The 27,856-nt window shown below is 39.9% G+C and overlaps 1 protein-coding gene and 1 long non-coding RNA gene across 4 annotated transcripts; one reads left to right on the top strand and one right to left on the bottom strand.

The window, feature by feature from the left end:
* Positions 1–19,948, bottom strand: LOC113092985 (acetyl-coenzyme A synthetase 2-like, mitochondrial). Of its 2 annotated transcripts, none has more exons than XM_026258787.1 (7): positions 18,715–19,948; positions 18,391–18,487; positions 16,617–16,816; positions 15,920–16,095; positions 11,662–11,814; positions 11,317–11,464; positions 1–102 (listed from the first exon to the last, which is right to left on the bottom strand). In XM_026258787.1, the coding sequence occupies exons 1-7, from the start codon at positions 19,058–19,060 to the stop codon at positions 26–28; spliced, it is 1,197 nt and encodes a 398-aa protein (XP_026114572.1). In that variant the 5' UTR covers positions 19,061–19,948; the 3' UTR covers positions 1–25. The 2 variants fall into 2 exon arrangements, with proteins under 2 accessions (XP_026114572.1, XP_026114573.1); XM_026258788.1 differs by lacking the exon at positions 1–102 and adding an exon at positions 10,845–11,239.
* Positions 18,817–27,856, top strand: LOC113092986 (uncharacterized). Of its 2 annotated transcripts, XR_003287683.1 has the most exons (5): positions 18,817–18,951; positions 19,109–19,183; positions 23,669–24,389; positions 27,676–27,746; positions 27,817–27,856. It is a non-coding gene; the product is annotated as an uncharacterized LOC113092986 (long non-coding RNA). The 2 variants fall into 2 exon arrangements; XR_003287682.1 differs by lacking the exons at positions 27,676–27,746; positions 27,817–27,856 and having other exon boundaries at positions 23,669–25,146.

Here is a 27,856-nt window from a genome sequence, read left to right on the forward strand (position 1 = left end):
TCTTCAACCCAGTTTTCCTCATGCTTCATAAGAATCTGATGGCAGTAGGAGCTCCATAAAACTGATTTATCTTTAACCTCTGAACTGTCTCCCAGTAACGACCTAAAAACAGTCACAAAACACACATTCTAACAGTCAAGACAAGGATAATGAAGAGAACCAGAGACAGCTCTTCAACAGAAACACCGGTAATGGAACCAAAAAAAAGCAATTTTAAACATGAACAAAAAAAATGTCTAAGTTATAACATAATAACATCATTTTTTATATAATTATATATAATTAAATAAATAACTGTTAACCTTTACTATGCTCCATTATTTGAGCTGGCCGATTGGTTTAAGATTAAACCACCAATTTATCTTATTATTATTTATTTATCAATATTTTTGCTGCATATGCTACAGAACAAACAATTAAAAACGTGCATAAATGGCTGCCAACAAGCTCGACAATAAATGGCTGTCAATGTGTTCCCTCTGACTGCTTGCTCCGCTGACTTTCTGTTGAGCTGGATCTGGTTTTTCCCATTTAGCTGAGCGGTGCCAGCCCGAGTTATTTTCTGTTCATTGCCAGTCCATTCTAGGACTGTGTGATTAATCGAATCGTCATAAAATCACAATTTGAGCATCGCGATTACTAAATCGCTTTATAGCACGATTTTTCGCGGCCCTGACAGAACAGAACAGACTGGGCATTACTCCAGGTTCACACACTGTTTGTGATGCGCCTTTTTTCCGAGCCCATGTTAACGGATCAGAGTGTTCACACTGCACGCGGTGAAAGGCTAGAAATAAAAATGTGCGAAAATAATTAATATCTAACACATGAGCATAGAGAGAATTGTGAGTGCACAGGACGCAGTTTAAGTGAGAGGAGACACGCTTTAAGTGCGCGCACTCTCTCCGGGCAAGCACGTCTGGTTTTGTGACAGAGCAAAGGAAGTCTGTGTGAGAACAGAGATTCGCGCTTGTGCATTATTTTAATGTGCTTTCGGCTTACAATAACACGCTCTCGCTGCTGCTTTTGCACCGCTTACACACTGCAATCGGAGTACGTGTGAACCTGTATAATGTATAACAAATGTAACGCATATGCAGGTCATCGATTCATGGGTTAAATTCAGGCATACAAATGAAACCCTTTTTGCACTAAATGCCTGGCCTGGCGCCAGCCTGGCTGGACTTAAATTATTTTACGATATCTATGCGAGCCTCAAAGGAGACCTGAAAACCCCCCAAATTCCTTAACACACACACACACACAAAAAGAAACCTTTCTTAAAGTTCCTTACTTTTGTAAGTCCTTATTAATATGTATTTTGAATGTTTGTGTATTCCATAAAAATGGTTAATCCTGGGTAAATGGATAAAGTAATGACTTATAAGTGGAAATGTTTCTCCTCAGTCTAACTCTTTCTCAAATAGTCATGTTTATGTAACCCCCACTCCTTTGCAGCTCATAAAACTTTATGACCCCCTGGGCAACAGGACAGGAAATCTAACCCTTACAAAAGAATGGTAAAATGTACTCAAATGTAGTCTAAATGTATATAGTATTGTTTTTTCGGTACATTAGAGGTTTCCCATATAAATTGGGACTATCTGCAGTTTTATCATGTGTTAATCAAAACTTTAAATGTGGGTAATTCTGCATTTGAATGTATTTTCATGTTTTGATCATTTATATATATATTATTTTTGGTATCTGTGTAATCGTCATGCTTTGACAGACCCATTTATCTAAAGCAAAGTAAGGAAAAATTTATTAATCTTGAATTAAGAACTTGCTAGAATATCACTGCTGAAATCTAACAACCCCCAAAGTTAGTAGGGTGGGTGTTTTCCACAGAGACAAAGGAACTTTCCCTCCACTTCAGATCGTGGACGTTCATTGGTTGTTCACGCGAAAAGAGGCGTGAACCATCCCAAGCCATAAGAATCGACCGAATAAGGTCCGCCCTCTCTTCTCTTCTTCTCGTTCTTCGTTCTCGGACACGCTGCTCTCCTGTGCGACCCTCGTTGCTCCCGCGAGTCCCTCGGCGCGGCCTTGGGCCAGGACCAGCACACGCACGCTGGGCCATGCAAGTATCACTTTTCTATGGAGATTTAAATGCTGCTTTAAAGTGTTGCTATGATTTGATCCGTTGTTGGCTTCCAAAAGTTACTGTGTATGATTTTCTTACCTGAGCTCATTCTGTGATCTCTCCGTCTTTCATTCTCTCTGGTGTGTTGCATGCTGGGTAGTGAGAGTGTGGCGTGGGGTGTGAGAGGCACGTGCGTGAAGGCAGCGAGTGATTGCAGCAAGTATTCTTGTAAGTTTTTTCCCTCTTTATAGTCTGTTGTTTTCTTTTTTTTGAATTGGTCGTCCTTTGGTGTACCGTGAGTGTTGCGGTACTGTAAACGCCGGGATGGCGGCAGCTCCCGAGCAGGGAACGCCACCTGTTCTCTCACTGCATAATGGGTGCAGGTGTGCGTCAGACCCATGTGTTACAGTCAAAGAGTTGCTGTTAATAGTAGGAGAGAAAGTCGGGTTCGATAATATACTATCGGCCTCACGAATGAACAAAGCGATTGTTGTCTTTCTGACGAGTGAAGCTTTAGTGAATCAGCTGACTGTGAGCGGAATATGGGTGAATGAAGCTTTTGTACCGGTCACCCCGTTGTCCGCTCCAGCCACTAAAATTACCATTTCGAATGTCCCTCTGTTTATTTCTAATGATGTCATCATTAAAGAATTAACGAGATTCGGAAAGATCACGAGTCCAGTTAAAATGATCCCATTAGGGTGCAAAAATGCCTCGCTTAAACATGTGCTCTCTTTTAGACGTGTCGTTTATATATTCTTAACATCACCAGAGCGCACACTAGAAGTTTCTTTCCGCGTTTCCCATGGAGATAATTCATACATGGTGTATGCTAGCACTGAGAGTCTTAAATGTTTTGTATGCGGTGACCTGGGGCACAAACGCTTTTCGTGTCCGCACAAAGAAGTGTTAAATGACCCGCGCCCGTCCACATCTCATATGGATATACATAACTCTGCTCTTCAAACGAAGGAGAAGGGAAGAAAAGGCCCTGAACAGGTGGAGGGAGCTGCTGAAGTAAAGGGACAGAATGAGGTGAGTACGATGGGTAATGAAAAGCCTGGATGTAGTTCTGGAAATACTGAGAGTGATTTTAGAAACCCTTTGAGCACTGAACAGCTTGGTTCTGTTACTGGAGGAATAGAGAATGAGTCTATGGCTGTTGTTGACAGTGTTGTAGTCGAGACCGGCTCATTCGAGTCCGAGTCCAGATCGAGTCCAGAGATGGTCGAGTCCGAGTCAAGACCGAGTTCAGAAAGGGTCGAGTCCGAGTCAAGACCGAGACCAGAGAGATTGGGTCTGAGACAAGACCTAAAGAAATCTTCAAGAGTATGTAAAATGTATGATGGAAACAATAAAGGGTAAAAGGGCCACATAGTATGTGGTGTAAAGGTAATTTTATTAGAATTATGAATTGTTACTTGTCAATATTAAGTGCTCATTTTCACATAACATCGTTGTACCACTATACACATCCATATAACCTTTCTAGTACACATAACATTACTGTACGACTCTATATTGTAATTCCACATAACACTTCTAGTACAAGTAACATTACTGTACCACTATACCTGTAAATGTTCAACTGTAACAGCTTTTACATAACTTTTAACCCTGAAGCTTAACTAATGACTGCTAATATCCTGAAAATGTCTTGGATAATGTGCACTTTAGATGTTGTGAAGATTAAAGATGGGCATAATTACTTTTCAAAATAATAAGTGAGGAGACCATCCTGCTACCCAACCAAGCATGATGTGGTCTCATGATCAATCCACCCAGACTAAAAACTCTCTCTATTGGTGCAGAGGAAGCGGGGACTGACAAAAGTTACCATTTCATCACTTTCTGTAACAGCAACGGATAATCTAATGCTAATTTCACTGGATGGTGGGTTTAATGCAGGGTAAAATACACACTAGTCGAAGTTTTTTTTAGTTACGGAGGGCATACACACAAGAGCCGACTGACTGTCCAGGAAAATTTCATGCAAAAGTGTGTATGTGCAAGGGGAAGAAAGCTGGTTGAAATGCCATATAAGTTCAATGCCTTCTGTCAGACATTTTTTCGGGGGGAGATGTTTAGTGTTGAGACAGTCAGTCTGTGTCTGTATTCATTATATAATTTAATTAAACAATATTAGTTTTTTTCTGTGACCATTTTGTCCTACTTTGTAAAAAATAACACAGTTGAGAGAAATAATGTAGCAATGTGGATTTCTGGAAAGCGGGATCACTACAGGCGGATGGCAGGAGGGTAACTTAGGCCGGTGACACACTGGCTGCGTGGCGTCTCTGCTGCGTGCTAGAAGCGTGGTGGCTGCTTCGCGTTTTCTGTGTCTTTACACACCAGAAGCGTGTCTGACGCAGCGCTAGCGCGCTGCTTCTGCTATAGGTGACATAGAGAGAGGCCGCCGAAAAACCAGGCTCTTGCAAAACAGAGTATGTTTGACAGGTGCAATATTTGAAAATCGATAATTATTTATTTTTTAAATTACATTTATATCTGAATTTATGCCAACCTATAGACTTTCAAATATCAAAATGTCATGAATTAATATGTATTTGTGTACATAATGACACAAGTGACATATAAACATATTTTCCTAGTTTATTTTGCCTGGAAACGCTTCCAACACGCGCGTGTTCGCGTGAAAATAGGCGTCGGTTCTATTTCTAGCATGCACGCATTTTCCGCGCGGCTCGAGCTGCGCCTGGGATGCGCGTCTCACGCAGGCAGTCTGCAAGCTCTAACCTGTTAACATGGGAGCCGAATTAAAAACAGACACGCCACGCAGCTGAGACGCTTGCGCCATGCATCCAGTGTGTCGCTGGCCTAACGTCTCACGTCACAAGAAAATCACCAGTCATTGGATGTATCAATCATACATCAATTTAAAGAAACATTAACATACAGTAATAATCATGAAATATTTTGATTGGGACTCGAGTGGACTCGGGCATAAGTCCGATTCCTAATATGTTCGAGTCCGAGTCAATACCGAGTCAAAATGCACACGAGTCCATGACAAGACCGAGACCATTAAAATACGGTCTCGAGACCGAGTCCAAGACCGAGTCCGAGTCTCGAGTACTCAACACTGGTTGTTGATGTTACTAGCGGTGATGAAGAGATGTGTGTATCCTCTGCTGCAGCTACAGCAGGAGGGTCTGAGGAGGGCCTGGCTGATGAGCTAGACATTTTATCTCCGAAAACTGATGATCGCATTAAAGATGATGAACAATGGTCAAATTCCACGGATATGGCAGGAGAATATGATAAGGATTTGTACTCTGTTGAGGAAATTAATGCCTTTCTAGACAAAACAAAAGGTAAAGCAGGTGTAGAAGTCCGCAATTTTTTCCCCGACCTCGATAAGTTTGTATCTTCTGTGATGAGGGCACGAAAAGTCTGTAGTTACAATGAAATTTCACAACAAAAGTGGTTTCGGCTGAAGAAACATATTACTGCCATTAGACAAGCAGGCATTTTAACACAAAAAGAGAGGCTAAAAAGAGGGAAAGCAAAATGAATATACTGACTTGTATCAGTTTTTCTTTTCTATTCTGTCTTTTCTTTTCCATTTTTGTCTTTATGGAGATCTTAAGATTGGGATCCCTTAATGTGAATGGGATGAGGGATGTAAGAAAAGATCATTTGTTAACAGAAATAATTAATTTGAAAGAGCTGAATGTTATTTTCCTTCAGGAGACTCGTAATAGTAATCAAAGCAATGGGTTAGAGTGGAGGCTGTGGTGGGAGAGTGAACATGTTCTCAGTCATGGGACCAATTTAAGTGCAGGGGTGGCTGTGCTTTTTTCCCCTGCTCTTAAAGCCAAAATTTTAATGAAACATGAGTTAGAACCCGGAAGGTTGCTAATTGTAAGGGCAGAAATAAGTGTTTTTTTCTTTTTGTTCGTGAACATTTATGCCCCTAATACTGGCCCTGATAGAATTAAACTCTTTATTAAGCTGAAACACTATTTAAGGCAAAACCAGAATGATGATTTTATTGTTTTGGGTGGGGATTGGAATTGCACAGTGGACTTTACACTTGATAGAAATGGGGAGGAGCCGCATTCACAGTCAGCACGCTGTTTAGCCAGTGTGATTGGGAACCTGAATTTCTTAGACGTTTGGAGAGAGCACAATCTTTCAACACGACAGTACACTTGGGTGAAAGTCGGCACTGGTCTGATTTCTGCTGCACGTTTGGACCGTTTTTATGTATCTGGAAATATGAGAAATAGAGTTAGAAATACAACTATTGTACCCATATCCTTCTATGATCATAAACTTATTGTGTCTTGTGTGAGTTGATTGTGTCTTGGACATAAGACCTCACAAAAGTTATTATTGGCATTTCAACATAAAACTTTTAGAAGATAAACTTTTTATTGAGAAATTTAAGTTTTTTGGGGAAAGTTGGAAAGTGGAAAAGGCCCGTTTTGATAGCATAATTCAGTGGTGGGAAGTGGGGAAAGCACACATAAAATTGTTTTGTCAGCAATATGCTTCTTATTCCACTTTGTGTTTAAAGAAGACATTGGAACAACTGGAACAAGAAATTATTGCTATTGAGAGAAATATGACTGGTAACAATGTTGTTGGTTTACAAGAAAAGTGGACTGAAAAGAAACTTTCCTTAAGTTCGATTTTAAATAAAAAAGTAAAGGGTGCGCTCATAAGGAGCAGGTTTTTAACAGTGAGAGATATGGATGCTCCCACTTCTTTTTTCTTTAATTTGGAACGCAAAGCTGCTCAGGATAAGCAGATGTACAGCCTGAAGGACAGTGCTGGGCGTATCACTTCTGATCCGGTGGAGATGCGCAGACTGGCTGTAGACTTTTACTCTACTCTTTTTGCTGCTGAAAACTCAGATGGACATGCTAGAAAAGAACTTCTACAGGATCTCCCTGTCCTTAATTCAGAGCAGAAGGAATTTGTGGAAAAGAGACTCACTTTTGATGAGGTTACTGCCTCGGTGATGGAACTCTCTTTAGGCCGTACACCCAGAATAGATGGTCTTCCTACTGAGTTCTATAGGAGCTTGTGGACTGTCATCGGGAATGACTTTTTTAAAGTTCTTCAGGAATCAACTATTGAAGGAAGTCTCCCTAAGAGTTGCCAGCGTGCGGTTTTAACTTTGCTTCCAAAAAAGGAGACTTAACTTTATTAAAGAATTGGAGGCCGGTGGCACTATATGTTCAGAGTATAAGATTCTCTCCAAATGCCTAGCCAAAAGATTAAATATTGTACTGCAACAAATCATACATAAGGACCAGTCTTATTGTATCAACGGTAGATCTATTACAGACAATTTGCATTTGCTGAGAGATCTTTTTGATTTTGCTTCTTTTAACAATGTTGAGGTGTGGTTTTTGTCATTGGATTAGGAAAAGGCTTTCGATAGGGTAGATCATGTCTACCTTTTTGAAATGCTTAAAGCCTTTGGTTTTGGGGATAATTTGATTTCACTGATAAGACTACTCTACTCTGAAGCTACATGTTTAATTAAAATGGCTGGTGGCCTTAGTGTTCCTATAATGGTTCAAAGGGGTATCAGACAAGGCTGTCCTCTTTCAGGGCAGCTGTATAGTATCATCATTGAACCTTTATTATGTACGCTAAGAAGAGACTTAAGGGGTCTACAAATTAATACACTGATTCCTCAGTTGCCTGTTAAACTTTCTGCTTATGCAGATGATGTCACGGTTTTAATTAAAGACCCTAGAGATATTCAACATCTAGAAGAAAGTTTAAAATGTTATGGTAAAGCCTCCTCTGCGAAGGTTAACTGGGCCAAGTGTGAGGCTTTTTGGTGTGGAAAAGATAGTGATGGTCCCTTAATTCCAGGGGGATGAAATGGGGAAGGGCAGGTTTAAAATATCTAGGTGTGTTCTTGGGAACTGATGAATACATGAAGCAAAACTGGGAAGGTCTAGTGGAGAAAGTGTGTGCTCGGTTGTCTCACTGGCATTGGCTGCTACCCCAGCTGTCCTACAGGGGAAGAGTACTGGTTTGTAATAATCTGGTTGCCTCATCTTTGTGGCACAGAATGATGGTGCTAGAGCCCCCTGAAGACTTGGTAAGAGACATTCAGCAACAACTGATAGACTTTTTCTGGTCAGGACAACAATTGCTGAAAGCCTCAGTCCTCTTTCTGCCGAGACAAGAGGGGGGTCAGGGGCTCATCGATATTAGATCACGGATAAAGGCCTTCAGACTCCAGACCGCTCAAAGGCTTCTTTATGGAGAGGACGTCGTTTGGTTTGGGGTTGCTTGTGCCCTTCTGGGAAGAGGAGGAAGGATGGGATTTGATCGTCACTTGTTTTTATTGGACTGTGATAAACTGGACTTAAGCGGTCTGACACCCTTTCACAAGTCAGTGTTAAAATCATGGACACTTTTCAAGATTTCTCGAGATTTAGGTGATTCTCATTTTCAGTGGCTAAAGGAAGAACCTTTGTTTTTCAACCCTGCATTTGAATTGACTTTTTTTAAATCCCCTTGTGGCGAGTGGGGCGAGGCCGAGAGGCGTGGGAACGAGGAGTGAGGCCAGGTGTAGTGATTGAAGATGAGCTGCACCTGCGCCCCACCGCTGGTATCGAGTCCCACGTAGGAGATGGAAGGATATAAAACTGGAGCGACGACCCTGAAGGAGGAGAGAGGACCAGGCCTGGGACATTATTTTATGTTTGCTTTTTATTTATGCGCACCAGTCGTCCGTGAGGGGCTGGTGCGCCGTTTTGTGTTTATTTTTCAATTATTAAAATGTTTTGATTGTGCGCCGGTTCCCGCCTCCTTCTTCCCGATGAGTATGGAGATCTATATCGTTACACCCCTTTTCTGAGAAATGCTGCTCATTCCACAAACATCACTAAAGTAAGACATCTAGCCTCCGAGGATGGCTGGTTGTCTGCAGAGACTTTGGCTCTTAAGCTTGGCGTAAGATCTGTTCGAGTTATTCAGAGGCTTCTGATCGAAGTGCAGGAACGACTGCCGCAAAATTACAGTGTGTCCCTGGTTGTGCCTGTTGAGGAGGAAGTATTAACCTTCCCAGACCTGGAGGTTTCAGCGAAAAATCGTGAGTGGCAAGAAATAGAAGGCAACATCCTGTCCTTTGCATCACCGCAGTCAGAACTTTTTAGGGCTGTTGGGAAGAAGCAACTGTATGAGATGTGTGTAAAGGCTCTTCACTGTCATACTCTGGAGAATGTGAAGGAGTCAAAGTGGTTGGACTTTTTTGGGTCAGGCTCTTCACCCAAAGGTAGTTGGAGGACCTTGTACAAACCCCTCATTGAGAAACGGTCTGGAGACCTACAGTGGCGGATTGTGCATGGTATAATAGCTACGAACAGACACAGAGCACACATTGATCCACAGGTAGGGGAGGGTTGCCCTTTCTGTGGACAATCAGAAACAGTTTTTCATTTATTCTCTGATTGTGAAAGGCTTGTTCCTCTGTTTTGTTTTTTGGAGGAATGCTGTCGTAAGCTAGGGGAGGTTTTTACTAAAGTACTTCTTTATCTATGGTCCTAAATACAAACATTCCAAAAGGGAGGTCCATGTATTAGTAAATTTTGTTTTTGGCCAAGCAAAGTTGGCTATGTTGCTGTCACGCAGGAATATGATTGCTGGAATGGGGCAGACTGATGTTACTTTGGTTTTTAGAGGGTTGATAAAATCACGTTTAAAGTTTGAATTTACATTTTACAATTTAGTAATGGATAGAGACCTTTAAATACATTAATAACTGTATTTGTGAAGTTGACTGTGATGGATTTCTGAATATTTATGTATGATGAAAAAAAAAAATTATATGATGTTTTTTAATGTTTTTTTTTTCTCCATTTCTCTTGGGTTGTCTGTTTTTCAGATTGTTGGATTTTACCTAATTTATTTATTTTTCATACCTGTACAGTGGTTGTATTGAGTATGGAAAAGTAACACGTTTTTAGTTTTTTGTGGTGATTAAAGAGTTGTTAAAAGTCAAAAGTCTTTCATTCTCTCTCTCTCTCTCTCTCTCTCTCTCTCTCTCTCCCTCATTTGGATTCCGTTATGTCTTGTATAAAGTTTACTGTCTGTATTGTCGTACGCATATTTACTCTGTGTGATTTGTAGTTTCGATGTATTATTAGTCAATTATTAAAACCCATATATTTATGATGATTCTTGGCCTCCAACCCACTCACATTACGAGTCACACTGAGATGTCTGATCTTTAGCTACAAGCTTTAAATTTAGAAACTAAATTTATCATAAGGATAGGATAATGTTTTCATGGCCAGAGAATATTTTTCCTTGAATTATAAGAAGTGATAACTTTATTGAAATTGATAGGTGAATCTGGTTTTCTGGACAAACCACTGTTTGATTTGCAGTAATTTACAGTAAGAGATATCACAATAATTGATATGAAGAATGGAATATTGACATATTAATGAGTAAGTTACAGTGCCCTGTAATTAGTTATTGGTATAGACAATTGAGCTATTTTTCATAATCAATACAATTTATTGTAACTGTCATATGAGATATAAATATTAATCATATTCCTGATTAATTATTCAAATTCCCTATATATCATTTGAGTTAATTATTCTGTACAACTCATTGTTGCTACAAAATATATTTCAACAACTGAGGCACCGCTACAATTAATGAGCTCTATGAACAATGCATGGCAAAAAAGAAAAAGAAAAAAAAAAGTCACTGGACACGGGATTTATTTATTTATATTTTTTTGCCATAAGTCTATACATTTTGTTACACCTTTACTATAGTGATAATTTTTAATTATGTCTGTTATAGAGACATTACAACTTTTTGATAAAGCTAATTGGTTTTCTTTTGGAAAAATGTTTCAAATTCATTCTGAATGCATTTATGACTGTAAATATCTGTGTGTGTCAAAATCATGATAAAAATCGAATTCGCAAAATTGATCAAAGAAATCGCGATAGCACAGCCCTAGTTCATTCAATATATACAGTTAACAATCTAGCTTCTGAGTACTAAGTTATTAACCCAACAATAGCGGGGACAGTTAATTTTTTTTGCAGTGGGCCGCGCAAACATATGTGTTTGGTTGTGTGGGCCCCGAGTTGAAAAAGGTTGGGAACCACTACACCACAACTGAATCTGCAACTGAAAAAGAGATAGAGTGCACACATTATCTATACTGCATGGATCATTAGTATTGGTCATTTCTCTTGATATCTCACCTGGATTAGGGTACACAGGTGTGCTCTCAAACAGAACAGATGTGGCTCCGTTACACAGGGGTCCGTACACCAGGTATGTGTGCCCCGTAATCCAACCGATGTCAGCAACACAGCCAAATACATCTCCAGGTGTGTAGTCAAACACATACTGCAACAACAGATAGGTAGACAGACATCAAACGCTATACATCATATCCTATAATATACATATACTATAGCAGTCAAAGGTCTGGATATCATTTTTGAAAAAATCTATATATTAACACACACGCATATACACTAATACACATATAAATATACATTTAGTTTGACAGCATGCATGTGATCAGAAAAGCTCAGAGACACCTGATGTGTGAGGGAAGCGTAGAGCAGGTAACCGGCCTGTGTGTGCACGATGCCCTTGGGTTTACCTGTACTACCTGAGGTATACAGCATGAACAGCATCTCCTCGCTGTCCATGGGCTCTGGAGCACACACTGACGACTGGCCCGCCATCACCTGGAACAGACATAAAAAGAGCATAGCATTTTACTTATATTATCAGCACCATTTTTTTCATGTTTTATTGTGTGTATTGCTGTATAAATGGTAAATACTATATATTAGGGGTGTAACGGTATGCAAAAATCATGGTTCGGTATGTACCTCGGGTTTTAAAGTTACGGTTCGGTTCATTTTCGGTACAGTTAGGGAAAGAAATGCAAACATTAAACTGCAGGTTGTTTATAACTATAAACTTTTTTTACAATTTGTTTACACTCTTTTAAAATACTTTTTAATAAAATATATATATATACTAAAAAAGAATAAGAAATAAAATACTGCTGCAAAGTTCTCCACTAAATAAAATACACTCAGTCTCAAACAAATATCATATAATAAAATATAATGAAAAATATAAATAAATAACTATGATTACAGTGCAGCATTACCAATCCCAGCTTGTAGGCCTGCTCATATTTAAAATATATATATAACTTTTCCAAAGTGTAAAGTGCAGCGTCTACAGTTTCAGTTTTTAGACCTGCTCAGATTTCGTTATTGCGTTGGACCGATTGGAATTAAGAGCAAAGGTCTGTTTAAATGCCTACAGCAGCTGCTTTAAATTACAATCGTTTTTTTCCCCCTAGTAGTAGTGATGTTCACACTCGCATGATGCCTATTGAAAACCTCAGACCGGTGACACACTGGCATATTGCACCTGTCAAACATAGTCTATTTTGCCGTCAAAACTGTTGACGGTGTCCTTTAACAGTGGTGCGCCAGTGGCTCAGTGGTTCATGTAGGTTGTCTACAAACCGAAAGGTTGGTGGTTCAATCCCCGGCTCCACATGACCAAGTGTCGAGGTGTCCTTGAACAAGACACCTAACCCCAGCTGCTCCTGACGAGCTGGATGGCGCCTTGAATGGCTGACACCGCAGTCGGGGTGTGAATGTGAGGCAACTTTTAAAGCGCTTTGGATGGCCAAGTGGTCTGTTGAAAGCGCTATATAAATGCAGTCCATTTATAAATGAACTCCATTTAGACTTTATATTTATGCTCAACATGATATTGTTGTCGTGAAGATCCTGGTCTGTCGGCGCCTCGGCGGCCTCCCTCTATGTCACCTACAGTAGCAGCATCGCGCCAGCTGTGTAAAGACCTATACAGTCTATGGTAAAGACACAGAAAACGCGAAGCAGCTGTCACGCAACTGACACGTTCTTTCGGACGGTTTAGTGATGGCCGATTCGTCAACGAATCGTTCAATTTAACCGGTTCTTCTAAGTGAACCAGTTGAACCAGTTCACCAAATCGAACTGAATCGTTTGAAACGGTTCACGTCTCCAATGAGCCTTAATCCACAAATTACTTAAACTGTTAACTTTTTTAACGTGACTGACACCCCCTCTGAGTCAGAATAAACCAATATCCCGGAGTAATTCATTCAAACAGTACACTGACTGAACTGCTGTAAAGACCGAACTGAAGATGAACACCAAGCCGAGCCAGATAATGAAGGAACACGCCCACTGCTGGAGCAGTTCTCGTTCTCGAGTCAAGAACCGGTTGCTTCGGTTTCCGGATCACCAGTACACTGAACCGAGAATCGCTTCTGTCGGACGCTTCCGATTTGAGAACCGATGAATTGATGATACTGCGCATGCGTGTAATTTTTTAATTATTTTGTTAAACATCGGAAAGTGTGATAAAATAACTATATATATATATATATATATATATATATATATATATATATATATATATATATATATATATATATATATATATATATATATATATATATAATTTTTTTTTTTAGATGAATGTCTCCAATCTGTATATTGTATATAATGTATAGGCCAAATGGGTTTTCAGGGAAGTTGGACAATAATTAAGACTCTAAAGACTCTTATGTTTAATAGGAATAAGGGATGATTTATGAAATATCTGTACTGTATTTATAGTTAATGATGACACATTCACAAATTGAGTTTGTAGTAAACAGAACATGAACACGAGTAGAGCAGCTGATGATCTGAACTGCAGCACGTGCTGGTTAGAGCGATTCTCGTTCTCGAGTCAAGATCAGGTTGCATTGGTTTTCGGATCATCAGTACACTGAACCGAAAACCATTTCTTTTGGACACGTCCGATTCTAAAACCGAGGAGCTGATTATACTGCGCATGCGCGATTCAGCGTGAAGCCAACTGACTCACAGCCAGGCGGCAAGGAAGTCGCCCGGAAGTTGAAGTCGGCCGGGTGCCGCCATCTTGTAGCAGAACTTCACTTGCGTTAGCATCCCATTGACCTCCCATTCATTTTGCCGTCATTTTGACAGCGAATAACTTTACATCTGAGGCGTTTAGAGACTCCAGTTGTCCATTATTTATTTCTAAAGATACACGACAATGTATAAAGGGCTCCATTACCTTCTATGTTACATTATGGCCCCGTAGATACAGTTTTTGTAAAAATAGGCTAATGATTGCGTCATAACCACTCGACTCTCTGTCGCATTACCGTACAGACAGGAGGAGAAGCTCGCAGGCAATTAACTTAATATGGCGTACTGGCGTTACATTTTAAAATACTATACAAAATAATTAATCAGAATACTTACTCCTGCTCACTCACGCAAAAGAACTCCGCGCTCAAGCTCGCCGTCTCTGCAAGATTAACGATGACAGTTTGCACGCACAGCTACTAGAAGATTTACATCTGTCAGACAGGTTGCTGACGTCATCAAGCTTCGTTTGAGTCTGCGCGTCAGAAAAGGAAGTGCTAAAAAACGCTAAAAACGGGCTTCACTTGTCTCAGTTGAGTTCCAATGGGGACGCTGTGTCCATTTCTTTTACTGTCTATGCTCACAGCATGTCTGAACCGAAGTGATTCTTTTGGTGATTGATTCTGATTCTGTGCTAATGTTATGAGCGCAGGTAATCTGAGGGCTTGGATGAAGGGCAATCTGGCGAAATGTAAATTCATTTAATAACAAATACATCGCAATGGATTATGTTTAGTAAGTGGATCATGGTGTCTGCGCTGATGACACCTAATTTATTTACTTTATATCTTCAAGACTTAAATCTTCATATGCACATTAATGCTGTTACTGTATTTGGGTGTTGTTGCAAAACTCAAATGTAAACTTTTCATGATTATGAGGTTTTTAACTGACTAAAGTTATGATTACTGACTTTATATATTTGAATTAAATAGATTCACTAATCACCTGGATGTCTAATATGAGTTTCTGTCCAGCAATCAAGAGTCAACTTTCAGTCATGCCCTCCATTGTTATGGTCTTTTATTCTATCTGTTGTGTAATTTAATAATAATGTATGTTTAGTCTAAATGGATTTTCCACTTGTTTTGCCATTGTTAATGTTGGAGACTAATGTCTTTTCTGCAAATAATGAGATTAAACATGATATTTACCCTGCAAACAAAACAATAATCTTAAAACATAACTCTTAAGCCCATCTAAACACCATGTGGAGTTTCCCGAGGCCCAGACCAGCTTTTCTACACAGTAATCCTCTACTGTTTTTATTTTATTTATTTTTATCACATGTAATCTTGTATTTCCTTGAACTGTCCCTACAAATAGAATACTGTCAAACTGGCCAACATGTGACCACTATGACCAATTCTAGAGTGGTGAACATCACGAGAGAGACAGTCAAACACAGGCACTTCTGGCAAGACAAAAACAAGATGGACTGTGCCCCAATTACTCAAAAAATGAAGTAGAATTAGAAGTACAGTATACTCCTAGTTTTGTGCCCTAATTAGGTACAATTTAGGGACACATTCCTTCTCCACTTTACAAACCATTACAAAGCTTTGCAAAAACTCTGTTTCTGGTAGATGAGACCCTAAAAAGAACAAAACTACCAGAAAGTGGCTTGCTGCACAGATACAATATAATTGAAAAGGTTTATGTATTTGATGCTTAGACAAATGTAATATTCTACTTATTCTAAAGCGTTTCTCCTTTGTTGCCGACCATCCCTACTGTTGAGTCCAGGCAGAGGTATATAAAGACCAAATAATAACAAATTCTAATTTGGCTTTTGATTCTGTACACTGCAGGAGGTCACTGCTGTATGATTTACCTCATCTAAAGAAATGTCTAGTTTGCCCATCGGCACACTATTGTTAGTTCTCTTGGCCACAAACACATGCCGTATAGATGGACAGCTCTTCACTGCTTTATCCACCATGGGCTTCAGATCGAAGATACGGCCGCCCCTCACACCTTGGTTGCATGTGATGACAAACTTGCACTGGGCTGTGTATATGGAAGAGAAAAATTTAGTTTTACTCTTCAAATTCGAGCTCAGCTTTCCTGAAAAGTATAAAGGAACTTTACAAAACTTTAAAAACCAGTAGAGGACTTTAATCTTTTCTAGTTGTGTTTAGTCAGCAAATAAAATAGTCCTCAGAATTGTTCTTACTTTTGCTGCATTGTATGTATATATTTGTATTTACTTATTGCTTGTTTTTATTATTTTTATACTTGTTTGTTTGCTTTTTGTTCATGGAGCTAACATTCATAATTCTATTCTGTGTTTGACTCGGAGAGTAAGGAACTTTTTGAATAATTTAATTTTGATCTCTGTTAATAGATTGAAACAATTGCGGTTCTCTTTTTTTCTGTATCTCTGATTGAACAGCATCAATAAAAATAAAAAGAGTTAAACTAAAAACATCATGGATATTTTTTGCAACGATTTGTAGTACAGCGCTATTAAAAACAACTTCAAACAAACAGGTCACTGCTTTAGGACAAGGCAACATTATTTTACTCACCATCCTGAATTCTGCCAGCCAGAGCCTCTGAGCTGAACCCTGCAAACACCACAGTGTGCACGGCACCGATACGAGCACAGGCCAACATGGCTACTACTGCCATAGGAGACACCGGCATGTAGATGGCCACCCGCTCTCCCCTCTGGACACCATAACTCTTTAAAGTGTTGGCAAGGCGACAGGTCCTCTCCAGAAGCTGCCTGAGATTTGAATGTTTTACAGATATAAACATACAGCTGAGTAACAGGAAACTGCGGATGGGAAAGTAAATTTGTGATAGTTTAATTTCAAGTGGTTCAAGTGCTGAATTGATGCACTTGCACGGAAACAACAAAGTCACATGGTCATAATGCACCAAACTGGCATTTATGGGGTTTAGTTTAATAGTGTATTTATACTACAAAAATGTAGAGGCAAGCTTTTGTTGGCTTAATGAACATATTATTATGCCATATTGTGTCTGAAGAAACTGTTATTCAGGATCTTGGGTCATAGATGAGAAACAGAAATGTCTAAACTGTGAGACCAGGGACAAAAAATTTTCACTTTCATACTAATCCACATCAATGTCTTTTTACTTCCTTTTCACCCATGAAAGCAGGAAAGTGACATGTACATGTGCACTTCTAAAGGTGTCATTTTTACACACATGACTGCTTGTGCAATCGAACTTCTTCTTCACAAAATCTTCACATTTCCGCCATAAAAAATTAGAAATAGTTCATTTTCGAGGTTCGGTGTGCAGGCTAGATGAGAGAAAACAACCTGCCAGGAATATTCAATCTTTATTTCAAGCACTAAAGAGTTGGAGGCACACATTCCATCACAGGACCCTCAAAACCTGCCTTTGTTCTCCATAAGAAAGCGCATGTGAAAGAACTCCCCCAAAGATCTTAAGTAGTGTGCTGTTCAGTAGTTTACATGTTATCCGTGTCAATCCCAGCAAGGCCAGGATTTCTAATCTATTACAATATTATGGAGAACGGTGTGAAAACTGATATTCAATTTGAGATTACATTTCGCAGTGTTATTAAATTATTAATGTTTTTAAAGATTAACTTGAGGTGAGCATTAGATGACTGCAAAGGTAATCTAAATGAAAACCTACAATCCTAGACTTAGTCGGAATTCATAAGGAAAATAATGCTGTTAGATCTCAATCCAGCTGGAACAACAACTTGCATTGTTGATACTGTTTATAGAAACTATTAAAAACATTTTAATTAACTTAAAAATAAATTACATTTAAATATTAATTAAAGAAAATAGACTAATGAAAAAATTACTGACAGAAAACATACTAAAACCACTAAAACTTAAATGTTATATTTAAGCTAAACAGAAAATACTGAAAAACGTAAACTAATCAAAAGGAAAAGTGCATAAAAAAATTACTAAAACATTATATACAAAAAGCTAATTATACAAAATAGATACTGTAATATGAATACATACAACTAAATAAATAATATAATATTAAATAAATAATAGTAAAATGTAACTGTTACATTTTTACTATTGGCAATGACAACAAGTATGTAATCAGGAGGCAGTACTGACAAACTGATTATTACCAGTCACTAGTCGAATAAATTATTTAGTGGCAAATCTAAAATAACAGCATCATGAAAGTAGTTCCTAGTTATTTTAAAGAGACACACACTGCTTGCTATGACCCCTGTGTGTTGAAAATTACAATGTAAGTCTGGGGGTGGATGAGGTTGGGGGTGTGATAAAGAGCCACATGTGAATTTCTCAGGACCTACAAATGTACCTGTATGTGATCCTTTCTTCTGTGCCAGGTTCATCTTTCTCCCAAATCAAGGCTACTCTGTCTGGATCCTTTGCCACGTGTACATCCAAACAGTTCACTGTCGATCAATGCAATATAAAATTACTACTAGCTCACTGTAGACAAGATAGAAAGTTGCTATTTGTGGATTTATAAAGCAGTGAGAGGATATGTAAGTATTACCATCTCAGCTAAAATAAAACCTTTTTGGTCTGATAGATAAAAATATTTGATCTAGCATATCGGCCAGTGGAGGTTTATCAGCGATCAACACGACAAACTATTAAAGAAGAAAGGGACGTTCACCAGAGACGTTCAGCTGCCCTCCAAGAAACCAGTTGATTTTCCCGCTGGTGAGATCGCAGTCCGTCACTTGATCGAAAGGTTTGGTCCATGTCAGCCTTTCCCTGGCGATGGATCCCCAGAACGTTTCTGGATCTTTGACTGACAGTTCATATAAATCTGAGTAGGTCTTGCCAGCGAGATGCGAGCTGAGGTCCGGTTGAACCGTGCTGATGCTGGACAGAGACCTGGCGTGACACCGTGAGATCAACACAACACGTTTACTTTTGCGCACACATTCCTGGTTCCTAAATATTACATTTCCCCTGACCAAAGCATTCAGCAAACTTATGCACATACGTCCAGCCATTATTCCGCCCAGTCTGTACTGGAGTAAAGTTTGCTCATGTTTCCACAGCAGGTGGCTCGTGACCGTTCCTCACAAGAGAGAGACAGGGGAAGCTGCAGCCTGGAGCAATGGGCGTGCCAAAAGGTAGCTAGAAGGGGCGTGCCAAAAGGGAATGGAAGCCTGGGGAAATGGGCGGGCCAAAAGGTTTCTCATTGGTGAAAGGAATGTTACGGTGTTGGCCAATCAGCGATAAACGTTCAACTTTCAATCATTATGCTGCAACAGAAGGGAGCGGTAATGCACCAATAAGCTGGATACCAACTGCCTTTAAACTGGAAATAAGAAGACGTGGTGAAATTCATCATACGTTTATCTATGCTTTATATACCACAAACATGATAGCTTGTTACAATACGATCATAATTTATTTTCTTTGTGTCATATCTTGCAGCTCTAGTTATTTTTATTTAGTTTATTATTGTTGACAGACAAAGTTGGTAGTCTGTATCAATGTCCTTTTTGTGTAACAGTGTTTATAAACCATGTGAAAGAGGTTTCCCTTTCATAGTTCACTTCGATGCTGCGGTGACGTCACCATATGGGAACACCCCTCGGTGTGACGAATGTCTGAAGCTCTATACCATCCCTTCAATCGTATTGGCCAAATAGCGCTTGGCTCCACCCCTACGCATGCGCACGCATCGTATACCTGGGTGCTGCGCGCTATTTCGCTCAGATTTAATTCCTTCATGGAAGCGAATCATCTGTGCCCTAGGAATCATCTCGCTTTCTCATCGGTTTCTACGAGCAGTGCTAACCCCTCTTCGTGGACGAAGGGAGACTCACATGAAAGGTGTGTAGTATGTTTAGGCTTACACACAGCCGGCACTTAGCGGCCTTTCTTCTTGTCCCCACTGTGATGGCCTGCGGCTTTAGAGTACTGCACTCAAGGGTAGAAGTGTTTTCTAATGTCGCCCCCGTGTCTAACCCCCGTCATGTCACTGTTGTGGCTGCCGAGGCACCACATGAGGCGATAGCTTGGGGAGACACGTGCGATATGGATTTTGAGGACAGCGCAGTGCTGGAATTTTATCCACATCCCTCGCTCTCCCCTACCCTGGTGCAGGAAAAGAGCTTTATCGAACCAGTCGTTTTCTCTAACTAGGATTTATAGCCCACACAGGAGGCATACGATGCTATCTCCTTCGGTTGTGGATGTTACGACAAATACGTTTTATCCGCCGCGGCCTCGGGGTCTGAGAACTTCACGGCTGACGCAAGCTCTCTCTCTCTCCTAGTTGACAGGATAAGCATGTTTCCCCCTCCAACAGCGAGCTGTCCTTCTAAGGCGTATCGAGTCACGTCCAGCCTCATTGGAAAATGCGTCGGAACGCTTGCCCGACATCTAGCAATGGGTGTTACGCACAATTTGTCACGGATACACCATTCAGTTTCGAAAAGGCCCTCCTCCTTTCCGCGGAATTCTTCCCACGGTTGTGAAACCGAAGGAAATAGCGGTGCTGCGACAAGAGATGTCAACTCTGCTGAGAAAAGGGGCTATAGAGGAAGTACACCCCTCTCAGATGGAGTCAGGGTTTTACAGCTGCAATTTTGTGGTGCCAAAAAAAGACGGCGGGTTGCGACCCATTCTGGATTTATGCCGTTTGAATCTTGCACTCAGGATGAGCAAATTCAAGATGTTACCGGTAAATTCTATTTTGTCTCAGATTCAACCAAACGACTGGTTTGTCACAATTGATCTGAAAGATGCATACTTTCATATTCAGATCATCAAAAGACACATGAAGTTTTAGAGGGCAAAGCATATCAGTACCGTGTTCTTCCCTTTGGCTTAGCTCTGGCTCCCCGTACTTTTTCAAAATGCATGGAAGCAGCTCTGGCCCCGTTGCGGCTCCAAGGCGTTCGTGTTTTGAAATACTTAGACGATTGGCTGGTGATAGCAAAATCGCAGACTCAAGAACACTCTCACCAGGATCTTGTGCTGAATCATTTAAACAGCCTGGGTTTATGCACAAATTTCCAGAAGAGTGTTTTAATTCCCTCTCAATGGATAACCTTTCTGGGAATAGACTTGGACTCTCGCGCGATGACAGCTAAGCTATCTCTCCCACTCGCTCAGTTGATCGCGTCATGCGTCCTCGCTTCAAAGCGGGTCGCACAGTGACGGTGAGCTTGTGCCTCACACTTTTAGGTCTAATGGCAGCGGTATCCCCGTAATCCGTCTGGGATTACTTCACATGCGCCCTTTTCAGTGGTGGACGAAAAGTCTGAACATTTCACCCCGTTGTCTTCCACATCAGACGATTTCGGTGACACGGAGGTGTGTTGTGTCGATAAAACTGTGGATGTCAACCGAATTCCTTCTAGCCGGAGTTCGGCTGGGGATTTGTGCTTCCAGTGAGACTGTCACGACGGATGCGTCTTTGACCAGTTGGGTAGCTGATAAGTCAAGGGCGCCCAGCCCACGGAGTGTGGACGGCGACACAACACAGTTGGCACATAAACAGCTTAGAATTACTGGCAGTTTTTCTAGCTCTCTAGTATTTCTCGAATCTGCTGATCGGCCATCATGTACTGCTCAGGTCAAAAAATATAGCTGTTGTGTCGTATCTGAATCATCAGGGAGGATTACGCTCTCGCTCCTTGTGCAGGCTGGCTAGAAAAATATTCTTCTTTGGTCTCAGAACAAATTTCTGTCGATCCGAGCGGTTCATGTTCCCGGACGTTTGAACTTCCGAGCGGATTTGCTATCCAGACAGACTCTGGAGCAGGGGGAATGGAGATTGCACCCCCAAACAGTGAACCTCTTATGGCAGATTTTTGGAGAAGCGAGAGTGGACTTGTTCGTGTTGAGCATGACTACGCATTGCCCGCTGTGGTTCTCCCTATGCCCTCCATCACTCATGATTTGCCCAAAACCAGCTTGTATGCTTTTTCCCCGATTCATTTAATTCCAGTGGTATTATCCAGGATACGGCTGGACAGAGTGGAATAGCTGCTGCTGGTTGCTCCGCGATGGCACACACAGACGTGGTTTGCGGACCTGATCAGTCTGTTAGCGGGCTCTCCATGGGAGATTCCCCTCAGACAGAATTTACTATCACAAGCACAGGGAATGATTTGGCACGATTTTGCTTCATGGGATTTATCTATTGTGTTTCAAGGTTTATCAGGGCATCCGTTTGAGCCCCTGGAAACTATACTGGATAAAATCCTGACTCTGAAGACAGTTCTTCTTATGGCTTTATCCTCCCTCAAGAGAGTTGGGGATTTACAGGCTCTTTCTGTCTCACCCTCGTGCATGGAATGTGCACCGGGCTCTGTGAATGTGTTGTTGCGACTGAGGCCTAATTATGTTTTCATAACCCCTTTCCTTTTACAACAAGTGGTCTTGGAGGCTTTACCCCCTGCTGAGGCGGGGTCAGGAGATCTAAGTCTTTGCCCTGTCAGAGCGCTGAAGGCTTATGTTGATCAAACAGCCCGTGGCGTGAGTCTGACCAGCTGTTTGTCTGTTTTGGACATAAGAATAAAGGCCATGCTGTCACAAGCAAAGCATGTCCCATTGGCTAGTGGAAGCAATATCTTTAGACTATGAGGTGCGCGGACTCGCTTCGCCCTTAGGAATTAGAGCTCATTCCACGAGAGCAGTGGCTTCTTCACAAGCTTTTCTCAGTGGATCTTCTATAGAGCACTTTTATCAAGTCTTACAGTCTGGGTGTGAGGATGGTTCCTGGCTCCTGGGTTCTCTCCGCTTGAGTAGATGCTTCCTTGGATCCCAGCTATCAGGTACGTCAGGCGTTATGGTATAGAGTTCCCATACGGTGACATCACCGCAGTATCGAAGTGACCTATGAAAGGGAACATCTCGGTTACAAATGTAACCATGGTTCCCTGAATAGGGAACGAGATGCTGCGGTCCTGGCCGTTCCATACTTTGATAGCATTCTTCTTCTTCAGTTCATGAAATCTGAGCAAAATAGCACCGGGCACCCAGGTATACGATGTAAGCGCATGCGTAGCGGTGGTGCCAAGTGCTATTTGGCCAATAGGATTGGTGGTATGTTATAGGGCTTCAGTCTTTGTCACACTGATGGGTGTTCCCATAAGGTGACGTCACCGCAGCATCTCGTTCCCTGTTCAGGGAACCATGGTTACATATGTAACCAAGATGATTTACTCATTTGCAAAGCCACAGAGGTTGAGCGATTCATCATGAACGTAAGTAACGTTACAAGTTTAGTTGTGCTATGCATGCTACATCACAGATAATTTGGGTAATTTCATGTCAAATCAACAAAACTGCTCAATTTTTTTTTCATAGTATTTTTTTTTTCTGAAGAAAGAGAAACATAAACGGTGATAAAAACAAAATATCAAATTTAATTGAATCATATTTACAGATTTATTTTTGTATGTATTTATTTTTTTAGTGGGTTAAAATGGTAATTTCTAGCTGAGATTTGGAGCCAAACTACTGATTGTTTTTGCAGTTCTGCACTGTATGTACCTACACTGTCTGAGCTAAAGAGGATGGAACATAATTTAAAGAAATTTAAAAAGCATTTTCTTTTCTTCTTATTATTTTATTTATTTTATTTGTTCATGTAGGGGGACCCTGCTCCACCTTTCCTACCACACACCTGATGGATACTGACTGTAAAATGGCAATCATAGGAGGAGGGCTCACTGTGAATAGATGTGTGTCAGTGCACCAGCCTTGATAAAGCCTTCATAACAGCCTTCTGGATGTATTTTGTGCTCAACATTGCATAACTAATACACCTGAGAAAGACACTGACTTTCCTTCAGAGGCACATTCTCAACATTAGAAGAGGGAGACAAGCACTGTCAGTAACTTTACTCTGAATGATAAGCATTTTGTATTAGATCCTCATGCCTTGACTGTACCATTGGCCAAAGTGCACTCGAAGGACATTCACTCTTTTGAAGGTTTACCCAACATGTTGGAGTGGTACATGCATATTAACCAAATATTAGTATAACCTGTGGTATAGATGAGCACCAATCACCTTTTTGTGATTCCATTCTTTTAGTAAACATGCACAGGAACCATATGTACTTTTGGTACTCAGTGCAGAGTCAGCAGTACAGTTGTATTATAATATAATGGAGAAGGTTCTGGCTGCATGCTAGCATCTCTCAGACACTTGTGCTTCGGCTTGTGACAACACTTGCAGTGTTTTTTATTTTATATTTTATTCTACTTATTGGTTACTTCTTGTTTGAATCTCTCAACATGAGTTTTTTCTCTTGTGTAGGTATTGTTGACTGCAAGTCTGTCCATCCAGATGTGAGGAAGACCCAGCAGGTGTGTCATGGCTATAGATACTGTGGTCTTGGAAAGAAAGGCGTCTTCACATCCATCCATCCATCCATCCATCCTGAAAGCTAAATAAATGTTTTAGTGGATAATGTTGTGTCTGTTTGCTTATGTCACGTAACATAAGATTACTAAACTCTTGACTAATGTTTTAATTTGATAATTTAGTGGTTTTGTCAACTACATCTTTTTTTTCTTCCTAGCAAAACCTAGTTTTCTAGGGTAACACTTTACAATAAGGTTTCATTTGTTAACATTTAAGTAATGCCTAACATTAACTATGAGCAATACATTCGATACAGTATTTATTCAACTTTGTTAGTTAATAAAAATACAGCTGTTCGTTGTTTGTTCTTGTTAGTTCACTAATATAAAAAATACAGCTTTTGACTTTAACTTAAGAACAGCAGTTGGGACTAACCGTGTTAAGAGACTTTTGTATTCTCAAAAATAATTTTAATCTGTTTTTGATTATTGATAAACTAAGACCTAAGCGTGAGGGGGTGATGACGTCAGTAAGCCGTTTTAAAGGTACTTCTCGAAAGTAATTTAAAATAATATTCTTTAAATCATTAACGCTATTTTTTACCTTGGAAGAATTACATTTGGTTTTATAGGATTATGTGTTTAATTTATTGCTTTCTATTAATAGGCCAATAAACAGCCAGTTTTCGCTAAACCTTTTGGCACGCCCCCTACCTTTCTTTCAACCAATGATAATCATTTTGACACGCCCACCTTTTGGCACGCCATTGCTCCAGGCTGCAGTTACCCCTACCCCTACTTGACAAGAGAGAGAGGAGGACACTTGTTGACAAAGAGCCCGCGTGAAGAAAAACTCTAAATCAGCTTCGTTATAACCCACCCATGCCATGAACTGAACCACAGGCGCTGCTTTGGCTTTCACCTCCGATTCCAATTATGCAATTTCCTTTATTGATCGGGAGTTTTGGATGTTACGTAAAATTGTATTGTACAGTCATAGTGCACTTATACAACTAACTGAAACTTCACAGACTTTCAATGGTTTCAGATTAAGACGCGACAATATGTTTTGTTTACATATTCCCTGTGAAAATAAAATCGTTTCAAAGCAGCCAAATATGTTGCATATCATCATGTGAACAGTCTTTCTGTCACACGTGGTAAAGTGATCAATTTATAATCGCGCTTGAATCAAAACGGTTTCACTTTTCGGTTTCTAAAATTGGATCATAAGTGCGACACGTTGTTCTCAATCTCAACAACCCCAAACTCTTTCTGCCCCCTAGTGGAGGAGGGGATAGATAGATAGATAGATAGATAGATAGATAGATAGATAGATAGATAGATAGATAGATAGATAGATAGATAGATAGATAGATTGATTGATTGATTGATTGATAGATTGATTGATTGATTGATTGATTTTTGTTCAAACTATTTTCCTTCTTTGCTGGACACATTTTTATCTGGAACAGTTTTCTGTGAGTGTTAAGTTAGGTTTAGTTATAGGGTTAGTGTAGGGCGATGGAAAATACAGTTTGTCCAGTATAAAAAACATTATGCCTATGGAGTGTCCTGTGTGCCTACAAGGATTAGTGCACCAGTCTGTGTGTATGTGTGTGTGTGTGTGAGAGAGAGAGAGACTGTGGTATCAAAGACTGTGGTATCAAATGTTTAATATTCTAAGATGTTATAATATTCATTTCCATGACTGTGATGTTCATTTAATTATTATTATTGTTATCATTTATTTATTTTTCTATATATGTACACAAGACTTTGGCAAAACTGTATAATTGACATTCATGCCAATTAAGCAATATTGAATTGAATTGAATTGAGAGAGAGAGAGAGAGAGAGAGAGAGAGAGAGAGAGAGAGAGAGAGAGAGAGAGAGAGAGAGAATGTGGGACAATGAGCTGCACTGTACCATAAACTCAGTTCCTACACACACCGTCTGAAAATGTTGTCCTTTTGGGTCTCTGAGCAGAATCAAAATGTGCTCAGTGTGGACTGAGAGAAAGCGATCATGTTTATTTAAATGTTTGTTATTTATGGGTTTCCCCTGTTCACCTGTAAATAATTTAATAAATAAGGTATAGTTTTGTGTTGGATTCAGTTACCTTTGTCATCAGTGCACAGCAGACACACCCACCTAAACGATTTTAAATATATCGCTTATCCTGCCCCAAAAGACCATAAACACTGCAGATAACATCTGAAGTAAACATTAATTTATTACATATACATATATTTATTACATATTTATTTCACATAACATAAAAATGAGTCCCGTTTGATTGATTTGCTTCAAATCGAGTTATTTTAGGACAGCGGTTTTGAATGTAACTCAATGGTGCTCTCTGCTGGTAGGGATTAGTAAAATGGCGGATCGAACACTTCCGGTGGCTTCACGCTGTCTGTTGGATGCATTGATCATTTTATATACATTGTTGTGATTAATTGTGACCGCGGAATTTAAGAACATGGTAAGAAAGAATAAATACAGAAAGTCTATAATTAATTTGCAGTCTTCAGAATTTTTATTTATAGAAAATATTTACATCTTAATAATAATTTTACTGTAATGTCACTCTTTATTTAATCTAAGGGATTTATACGCCCTCAGTTTCTCTATCAGAAGTGTAGATGTCAGGCCACTCAATCGGAGGTAATCCTGTAAGATCGTCCATCCAATGAGTGATTGTGGTACGGGTCGACCAATCTGGGGGGTATTCCAGAAAGCTTGATTAATTTACCATTTGATAAACTATAACCTCTGGGTTGATTTACCCCAAACAGGCATACCATGAGTATGTCGGTTCCAAAACACCTGAGAAGAGTTAGTTTAATCAACCTCTTACTGGTTACCCAGAGTTAATGCGCGTGCACGGTGCATGTATAACAGACATTTTCAAAAGATCGCCGATTTCACCGAGTCACCAATGGAAACTCAAAGCGAAAAAAAGAGAGCGGCGTATTTCACAGAGGAGTTGGAAGTTTTATGTATGCTTGTGAGGAGTTTGAGCCAATAATATAAAAAAAGAAGCAATACAGCTGCATCGGCTAAAGCAAGAGAGTTGGCTTGGCAAAAAATAACGGACAGAGTAAATGCGTGAGTGTATTAAATTACAAATTTGGTATTTGCTCCCGTTTTATTTGAAATGCAAAATAATGAAGTATGACTTATACATCCTTTTGAATATGTTAAATCACTATGAAAGCATTTACTTTTCCTGCCATTTATTTCTTTAGCTTGAAATAATAATGTATATTTCTTATTTAATAAGGTGTAATCCTTCTGGAGCCACAAGAACTTTAAGCCAAGTCAAAATGAAACACAAAAACATTCTGCAAAAAGGTAATATTTGATTACACAATTACTGAACTATTATTATAACAGGATTTAGTATATTCATTCTGTCATGCAGCTAACAGAAAGAAGACTGAAGCCCGTCTAACTGGCGGGGG

This window comes from Carassius auratus, unplaced genomic scaffold (assembly GCF_003368295.1).
Source record: "Carassius auratus strain Wakin unplaced genomic scaffold, ASM336829v1 scaf_tig00214821, whole genome shotgun sequence".
In the NCBI taxonomy this organism is placed as follows: Eukaryota; Metazoa; Chordata; class Actinopteri; order Cypriniformes; family Cyprinidae; genus Carassius; species Carassius auratus.

What these genes read in the sequence shown, in the direction of transcription:
- LOC113092985 (XM_026258787.1), bottom strand. Translation starts at nt 19,060, where the DNA reads ATGGCTGGACGTATGTGCATAAGTTTGCTGAATGCTTTGGTCAGGGGA. An exon ending in GGCTGGCAGAATTCAGGATG is followed by an intron (nt 16,096 to 16,616) that starts GTGAGTAAAATA and finishes CCATATACACAG; the next exon opens with CCCAGTGCAAGTTTGTCATC. An exon ending in TAGACATTTCTTTAGATGAG is followed by an intron (nt 11,815 to 15,919) that starts GTAAATCATACA and finishes TGTCTGTTCCAG; the next exon opens with GTGATGGCGGGCCAGTCGTC.